General features: G+C 41.2%; 1 protein-coding gene across 4 annotated transcripts in view; it reads left to right on the top strand.

Moving 5' to 3' along the window:
* The window catches only part of FBXO38 (F-box protein 38), a 47,775-nt gene extending 44,502 nt beyond the window's left edge, over window positions 1-3,273 (top strand). For 2 of the 4 annotated variants that reach the window (XM_039836484.1, XM_039836485.1), the window contains exon 22: window positions 2,398-2,987. In XM_039836484.1, the coding sequence (XP_039692418.1) occupies window positions 2,398-2,576 (179 nt within the window). In that variant the 3' untranslated portion in view covers window positions 2,577-2,987. Of the gene's footprint in view, window positions 1-2,397 lie in introns of all 4 variants that reach the window. The other 2 variants (XM_039836486.1, XM_039836487.1) reach the window with 1 other exon arrangement.
* Window positions 3,274-9,329: the final 6,056 nt, after the last annotated feature.

A 9,329-nucleotide genomic window follows, 5' to 3' on the forward strand; every position in this document is an offset into this window, starting at 1 on the left:
CGTTTGCCTCACTCTCAGGGAACCACCATAGTCACAGCCTGTCTTCCAGCTAATCAGCCTGGAGGTCAGTCCCTCCCATTTATGTGTTGTCAGCAATCAAGGCTCTGCTACAAATAGGAGAGCACACGCAACCCACACAAGGGACACACACCTGGAACGCCCAGCTCAGGAGACCAGGGTGACTGCGTCACTGAGCCCCACAGGACACTTACTACATAAGGCCACTCTACTAAGACCAGGAGATAATAGCAGAGTTATACCTAATACATAATAACAAACACAGAGGCAACCAAAATGAGGAGTAAAAAGAACATGTCTCAAGTGGAAGAATAGAACACGGCTCCAGAAAAAGAACCGAACAAAATCGAGACAAGCAGTCTACCAGATGCAGAGTTTGAAACACTAATTAAAAGGATGCTCAGTGATCTCAGCGGAACTTCAGCAAAGAAATAGGAAACATAAAAGTGGAGGTAGAGGAAAGAACCAGTCAGAAATGAAGACAGTAACTGAAATGAAGAATACATTATAGGAGTCAACAGTAAATTAGATGAAGCGGAGGATTGAATCAGTGATTTAGAAAATAAAGATAGCAGAATACAATTGGAACAGCAAAAAGAAAAAATCCAAAATGAGGATAGTTTAAGGGGCCTCTGGGACAACATCAAGCACACCAACATTTGCATCATAGGGGTGCCAGAAGAAGAGAGAACAAGGAATTGCAAACCTATTTGAAGAAATAATGATCGATAACTTCCCCAACCTGGTGAAGGAAATAGACATACAAGCCCTGGAAACACAGTCCCAGACAAGGTGAATCCAGAGGCCCACACCAAGACACAGCATAATTAAAATTCCAGAGGTTAAAGACAGAGAATCTTAAAAGGAGCACAAGAAAAGCCATTAGTTACCTGCAGGGAGATTTCCCATAAGACTGTCAGCTAATTTCTCAACAGAAACTTTCTGGGACAGAATAGATTAGCACAAAATATTCAAAGTGATGAAAAGCAAGGACCTACAATCAAGATTACTCTATCCAGCAAAGCTGTCATTTAGACTCTTAAGGACAGATGAAGAGCTTCTCAGACAAGAAGAAGCTAAAGGAGTTCATCACCACCAGACCAATATACAAGAAATGTTAAAGGGACTATTTTTAAGAAGAAAAAATTAAAAATATAAATAATAAAATGGCAATAACTATATGTGTCAAAGTGTAAATGGATTAACTGCTCCAGTCAAAAGACCTAGAGTGATTGAATAGATAAGAAAACAAGACCCATTCATGTGCTGCCTACAAGAGACTCACTTCAGATCAAAAGACACAGACCAAAAGTAAAAGGATGGAAAAGATAATTCATGCAAATGGAAATGAAAAAAAGAAAAAGCTAAAGTAACAATACTTACACCAGACAAAATGAGTTTAAAACAAAGGCTGTATTGTTACAAAGAAGGACCCAGTAATCCCACTTCTGGGTATTTATCTGAAGAAAACCAGAACACTTAATTTGAGAAGACATATATGCATCCATATATTCACTGCAGCACTATTTATAATCGCCAAGAGATGGAAGCAGCCTACGTGCCTATCAGTCGATGAATGGATAAAGACAAAGTAGTGTATATATATATGGTGGAATATTAGCCATGAAAAGGAATGAAATCTTGCCTTCTATGGTGATGTGGATGGACCTAAATAGAGGATGTTATGCTGGGGGAAATGAGTCAGACAGAGAGGGACAAATAGAATATGATTTCACTTATATGTGGAATCTAAAAAACAAAATAAATGAACAAACAAAAACAAGCTCATAGATACAGAGAACATTTTGGTGGTTGCCGGAGAGGTGGGGGTTGGAGGAATGGATGTAAAAGGGGAAGGGATTAAGATGTACAAATTGATAGTTACAAAATAGTCATGGGGACGTAAAGTATAGGATAGGGAATATAATCAGTAATATTGTAATTATGTATGATGTCAGGTGGGTACTAGGTTTATTGGGGTAATCACTTTGTAAATTATATAAATGTCCCATCACTATGCGGTATACCTGAAACTAGTATTGTGTATCAATACTAGTGTATTGTGTAATTGTGTAATGTGTAATTAAGAAGTAAAAAATTACTTTAAAAATATAAGGAAATGGATTTCAAAAACCACATGTACATATATGTAATTGATCTCTGGTGTATTTTCATCTCAGGCCATTAACCACATATGCTGTCTTAGGCATCACACATGGTATGTAACTAAACCAATGGGGACCCCTTCCATGAGCTATACGTATATCAGTGGCATTACATTATAGTACTTAGGCATGTCTCATGGACCAGCTTACTCAGAGCGACTTATCAAATGGTTCTGATAATCATACGTTACCCCTTTTCTTTCTGATTTGCAAGGCACCATCTATGCTCCTCGAAGGAAAGGGCAGCTGTCCGCAGACATCTGTATGGAAACGATAGGAGAAGAAATTTCAGAGATGCGTCAGATGAAGAAGGGCGTGTTCCAGCGAGTAGTGGCAATTTTTATCCACTATTGTGATGTCAACGGAGAGCCAGTCGAAGATGACTACATTTGACTGGTCCTTCCTGCTTTCCAGCTATTCCAGCAGAAAGTGGCTGGGGCCATCCAGTTGCCAGAGAGCGCCACAGGGACCCGGGGTGTGCGGTTGCAGGCCCTGGCTCCGTTTGGTATATGGGAGATGTATAAGGAACGTTGACGTTGTATACAAAAATTTGTACATAAAGGAACTATACAGACACTTCCTAAGTACCAACTTTATATCATATGTTTATACAAGTTAATTTAAAAATTCATTTTAATGAAGGCAGATAATTGGAAAGAGTTCATTTTTCCTGACGTAGTTCATAAAGTGTCACTTTTTGGCTGAGCCCCATTTACTATATTCTTAATAATCACTGTCATCCCCTTAAATCTGTGCCTTTTTCTTCTTGAGCGAAGCAGTTTTGAGTAAATCTGTTGAAGAGTCTTTGTGTCTTGTGTGCTTTTTTTGTGTTACTATTAAAACACAAACTAAACCCTATAGTCGGAGGTGGCTATATGTTTCTGTACAAAATTGTGGTTCTTTATTTTCTTGGTATTATAGTTGCCATACTTCTTAAAATCAAATAAAGACTCATGAGTTAAAAACAAAACAAAACTGAGTTTGAAGGGGAAATGGAGAAGTTTCCAAAGCATTTCTAGTTATTTATTTCCATATTCAATTGTGTATATGCTTTATCTTGAATATAAAAATAAAAATTTATTAAAAACTTCTTGCCTTGGACCTGAATCCCTCTTTTCAAAAAGTAGCAAACACTACACAGAAAAGGAGTGTGTGGAGTTAGGTCTAAGATCCCAGTGCCGTCTACTTTCTGATCTTTCCTTTTTTTAAAGTTCTGTGGCTGCGAGATGGTCATGTCGCAGAACTCTACACAACAGAACACTGGATACAGCAGAATTTCCCAGGCTGTCTGCTCATCGGAAGATGGCCTTTGTTTTTTCCCAAGGAGAGAAACTGCCCGGATACGGCAGCGAGCTATGCAGTGTTTAGAGTATTGGGTCAAGAGCAAAAAAGAGCTTTAGAGAGCCACACCTGTATTTGAGGGACAGCTCTGCCACTTGCTAGCTTAGTGACTTCAAGAAATTGCTTAAACTGAAGGTCTGGGGAAAAATCTTAAGAACTCTTTTCAAATAGAGCCAGTGCTGCAAAGCTACATTTCAGTCAACAACAGACTACATAACAGTAGTCCTGTAAGATTATAATGAAGCTGAAACATTTCTGTCACCTAGTGATGTCAGCCTTCTGATAAAGTCTTAGCTCAACATTACTGTAGGGTAAGCCCTAACAATTTTTTTTTCCTTTTTTGTAATGGAAGTGTGTGATGGCAGAGGCATCCATCTCAAAGAAGGCTATCTCAAACATTGCCTGCTACAGGACTAGATAAAGGAGCCAGGCCTCAATACCCCACTCTACCCTTGGGCACCCACTCTAAGCTCCTTGTTTTATCTTGGTTTCAGTAACCCTTTGGGCTATTTTTGATATCTGTTCTCAGGCTTAATTCCTGTTCTTATGTTTTAAATTCAATAAAGAATGAGCCCTGGAAACCCTAGCCCCCCACCCTCGTCCCCAATAAAGCAGAATCCCAGACCTGTGTTTGCTCTTTACGCTCAAGCTGGCTGTATGGCCCCAAGTGTGCTGTGTAGTTTTCAGGTCTTGTAATAAACCTTATCTTCAAATTTGCCTGCTGGGTATTGCTGAAAGGTGTCTTGCAATCATAAACACCATTAAGGACAGTCCAACCAAAATGTTAGTTACTGATAGGCTGAAACCAGCACAAAACAATTACGTTTGTGGTGATGCTGGTATAATTGAACCTACTGTGCTGTCAGTCATATAAAAGTATAGCTTGCACAATCACAGTAGTGGCTATACCACCTGCGTTTGTGTACGTGCACTCTGATGTTCGCCCAAGGATGAAATTGCCTGACAACGCATTTCCCAGAACATATCCCTCTTGTTAAGCAGTACGTGACTGCGTAATCATGGTTTGTATGCGGGATAAGGGCCCTTCGAACTTATCTAGTCCAACCCCTTCATTTACGGGAATTAATTGAGGCCTAGAGAGTGAAAAGCTCACCGATGGTCAAGGACTGATTAAAGCTAGGCAGGACAAGAATCCAAGTGCCTAATTCCCATGGGACTGCCTCTGTCTCATTTAATGTCCATAGAAATGCAAGGACACCAGCAACGTTTCCTAACACTAAAATAGTGTGAATGATAATCGGTATCTTTCTTCAAAGTTCTCTCTTCTCCAAGACTTAAAATTCTTCCTATTACATGAAGAAGAATGTTAGGTACTACATTGGGTCATCTCTATTCCCTTGTTTTCAACTCAGCTAACTTGCCTTTTAACTAAAAGTGTATGTTCCACTCTCCAGGTTAGAACCGTGATCAGTAAAAAGGCAAGAAACAAATTATAGAACATTCTAGATATTTCAAAATAATATAGAACCCCCAACCCTCAGCAAAAACTATCCAAATCTGGTTTTTCACTGTAACCCCAACCAAATGATCAAATAATTGATGTAATAATAAGATCAGCCACCAGAGGTCGCTGCTTTCTAAACTTGTCTCACCGTCTCAAGAAATGCCAGTAGAACAAGTAGAAGTACAGCAGGGGGCGCTAAAATCATCTTAAATATGCCCAGAGTGGTGAACTAAAAAAAGAATTTAGAAGATACCTGGTATAGTAGGCATTTGGTAAATGTCTATGGAGTGAACGGTTGGATAGTGATTGCCCTACAGCAGGAGTCAGCACACTTCTTCTGGAAAGGACCAGATAGTAAATATTTTAGGCTCCATGGTGACAACTACTCATCTCTGCCGTTGTGACGTGAAGGCAACCACAGACAAATGGGCATGGCTGTGTTACAACAAAACTTTATTCACAGACATGAATTTCACATAATTTTCACATGTCACAAAACACCTTTTAATTCGTTTTCCAATCACTTAAAAAAGTAGAAACCATCCTTATTTTACAGACTGGAGGGGTTGCCTATACCAAGGAGAACGGAGTTGTCCTGTGCATCCACTCGATTATGTGTCACCATCACGTGTAGCAGCATCTGGCGCATTTTTAAAAGGCCTTAAGAAATGTTTCATGGAAGGATTGCTGAACTAATGTCACTTTTAGAGAATCAAGTCTCATAATGCTGCCAGGTGATCTCTCTAAATAAGAGCCGGCACCACAGCTGTCATAGAGACTTGGCATTTGGACTCAGAAACCTGGATTCTGACTCCCTCAAATGACTTCTGGGGACCTGGAGATGGTCACCAGCCCAACCCTGGAGCTTCAGTTTCCTCATCTGTAAATGGTTAATAGAGAATAATATACGCACCCCATGGGGCAGTTGTGAAGGTTCATCAAGCGCCGTCAGTAAACTGGAAACTGTGATGCACGTGGAGGTAGTATTGCTCCCACTATAATTCCCTTTCCATAACCTTCTATTCCTTAAACCGTATACCAGGATGGCAGAAAGCAGAACTGGTGAGGTCATCAAGAGGACACAATGATACTATGAAAGCATTTTTAGAAGCATTTACCAACTGTTTTCCGTACATTCTCATGACTAACACTTTTAAATATGTTTGATCAATATGTCCCTGACTTTACTGTCAGGGAAATTAGGGTGTAGCAGGTTAAATGTCCTGCTCAAAAACACAAATCTAGGAAATGGTGGAAGCAGGAAGCCGGCAGTCTGACTCCAAAGCCTATAAAACTTCAGCGAAGTGTCCCAGCCCCTCAAAGGGAGGGAGGAAGCCGGGAGCCAGTGGCAGGCCCGCCTTCCCCACAAGGAAGCTGCCAGGTCAGAGTTGCTGCTGCTGCTTAAACTTGAAACCACTTCAGCTGACCTTCATGTGGTTAGCACAGTCCTAGAAAAAGGAGGCTGCTGGTTTTCTGATACTTCGAACTCCCCACTCAGACATGGGGTGTAGCTAGAACGTAGAAGAGACAACACTGCAAACTCCTCAATGCCTATGGTATGAAACGCATGCACGGCAGTTAAAAAGAATGAAGAAGAATCATGCGTTGGTGGGAAATGATGTTGCAGGTGTACAGTTGAAAAAGGCAACTTGCAGATTATTGTATACAGCCTCATCTTCTTTCTATAGAGGAACAAAATGAAACTGTATATTTTTATATGCGCATTCATACACACACACACACACATAAATACACAGAACATGTTCTTGAATTATATAAGTCAGATGATAAGAGCAATTACTTCTTGGGAGGGGGAGTGGGATGGAGTTGGAGTCAAGGAGTATTTTGCTGTATCTATATTATTAGACCTTTTTATAATGAGAATGGATTGCAGAAATACATTATTTGTATAACCCATCATTTATGTAGTCCAAAAAATATATAATTTGTGTATTTAGAAATCAAATATATTTAAGAAAGAGGAGGAAGAAAGCGCTCTGTTAGAATGGAGCCACCTGAAGCGTGTTCAGTCCTGACTTCTGTCCCTTGTACACTCTGTGTCCTTGGGCAAATAACTTTCCCCGACAGAGTCTGTTTCCTTTTCTATAAAACGAAGTCAGTAGTCTCCCTACCCATCCTCACCCCGCTCCACCCCAAGCCACGCTGCTGTGAAAGGCTCAGAGGTCTTGCTGTCCACACACAGAGAAACTTCAAAATGCCTGCAGTGGTGAGCGGATGGGGCCAACAGGAGCATGTCCACGTCGTATGCAGGTTCCATCTAAAAAATGTGGGAAGTCAAGTGCCTTCTACTGGGGAGCAGCAGCCCCAGTGATGTCTGCAGTATACAAGACTAAAGCTCTCCTTTGGCTCACACGTCTGATCCTCAGGGTCCATTGCTGGTCATTCAGTGACTCCAGGCTGCTGAATCCTGAAAAGGCTGCAGAAGATCAGTGTGGAAGGGCCTTTTCTGCTGATCAATCAACTGCCTGTACCGTTCCATTGTTTAAAGATGGAAATTGAGGCTCAGAGAGTAGAAAGGAAACAATAGAGCAAGCGAGTGGCAGTTTCCCACTGGAATAGGCATGTCCCCAGTTCCTCTCCCAGTCCCAAGGGAGAGGAAGGGCAATGCTTACTTAGGCAACAAGAGATGAGGGAGGGGCCACGCTTGGCTTGTTCACTGCTCTCTCCTAGTACAGGGTCCAACACAGGAGTAAATAAATCCCGAAAATGAACAGTGTTGCATGCGTTTACAATCGGGGGCTTTAGCATCAGACATTCTGTGTCCGTATTTAAGTCTACACTTCCCAGGTCTGTTTCCTTGGGCTAGGCAGCAATTCTGTCAGCTGAGGTTTGCCCGCCTGTAAGCAGAGGTCATTTTGGAACCTGTAAGGATTTCATGAGGATTAAATGAGATGATCCATGTAGAGCACTTACTGCAGTGCCTAGCAGAAAGGAGCTCATTAAATGTTAGCTTCTCTTCTTACTGCTGTATCATCATCATCATCATCCTCCTCCTCCTCCTCATCATCTTCACTAAGATATGTTCTGGGTGAACTAAAAAAAAAAGGGGTAAAGGGAAAGGAGAAACCTAATCTGAACTGAATATAATAATAATTAAAAATATAAGTAGTTTCACTTCCCTTATCTCTACATTTCTCAGGAGTATGGACTGCAACTGGTCATTGAATCACATCAACTGATAACATTTGGAAGTTCATCCCTGGTAAATTTTCTTTCAACTGTTTCTACCTTAAGGAGTCCCTCGTGGGAGGTGGGGTGCCCCTACTGCTCTCCAAGACTCACTCGTCACCCTTTTAAACATGAAAGCACTGGGCAAGCTCTGAGCGTTGGCTTCTGGTTAGAATTTAATAACCTTGTTTTGTTGTCATTTATTTATCTCCATGGCTGCCTTCTATTTATGGCGAGTAAGGCTGACTTTCTATTTGAAGTACAATATAATGTTTCTTCCTAAAATAAATTTATGTAAGTGAAAATGTGAATTGACTTAAATAAAAATGTTACGTAAATAACAGTATTGGCAGGACACATATTTGGTCGAAATCCTAACGGTGGCCCTTGGATGATGCATGTTGAAATGCTCGTGACAATCCTACCAGCTCAGAGATTGTCTCCATTTTGTAGATGGGGCAGGTGATTCTAGTGCTGGGTAAGGCCCAAAGTGACACAGTGTCCCAGACACAAGTCTTCAGATCTAGCCCTGATTCGTTTAAATTCAAACCAAATATTCGACCTCAGTGTTCTAGATTGGATGGAAAAGAGGTTGCGAATTATAGCTAGAAGAGGTCAATGCATCAAATTTCCCCCATCATCCCAAACCAGCTGCTACAGCAAGGACTTTGACCAGGGCAAAGCTGGGTAATGGAGAAAAAGACTAAACCCATACTGATCTCTTACCAAAGAGAAACACAACACCAAAGAGAAGAGTAAGTAGGCAGAAGAACACCAAGAAGACATTACTTTTGTTCTTACGTGAAGACAATGTTAAGGGCAATTTAGTTATAGCCACTCCCGGCCCCTCCCTGTATCCCCTCCGCCACCCACCCCCATGCCCGCCGCTCCTCTCCAGCAAGACAGCAATTTTCTCAGGAAAGCAAGTTAGCAGCATGATGAGGACATGTTGGTGAGATGAGAAGGTGTAATCTCAGAAAGAACTGATTTTTCAACAAACACATACTTGGATGTTAGCTGAATAAGTTGGTTTGTATCTCTTTTGCTTTCTAGCTGCTGATCGTGAGCTGAATGGGAAGTTTCAGAGCTTCTACCTGGACAGTCCTGCAGCCTGGAGAGTCAAGTTGAGAAGAAGCACAGGTGAACCTCCT

Source organism: Pteropus medius, unplaced genomic scaffold (assembly GCF_902729225.1).
Source record: "Pteropus medius unplaced genomic scaffold, Ma_sr-lr_union100, whole genome shotgun sequence".
Classification (NCBI taxonomy): domain Eukaryota; kingdom Metazoa; phylum Chordata; class Mammalia; order Chiroptera; family Pteropodidae; genus Pteropus; species Pteropus medius.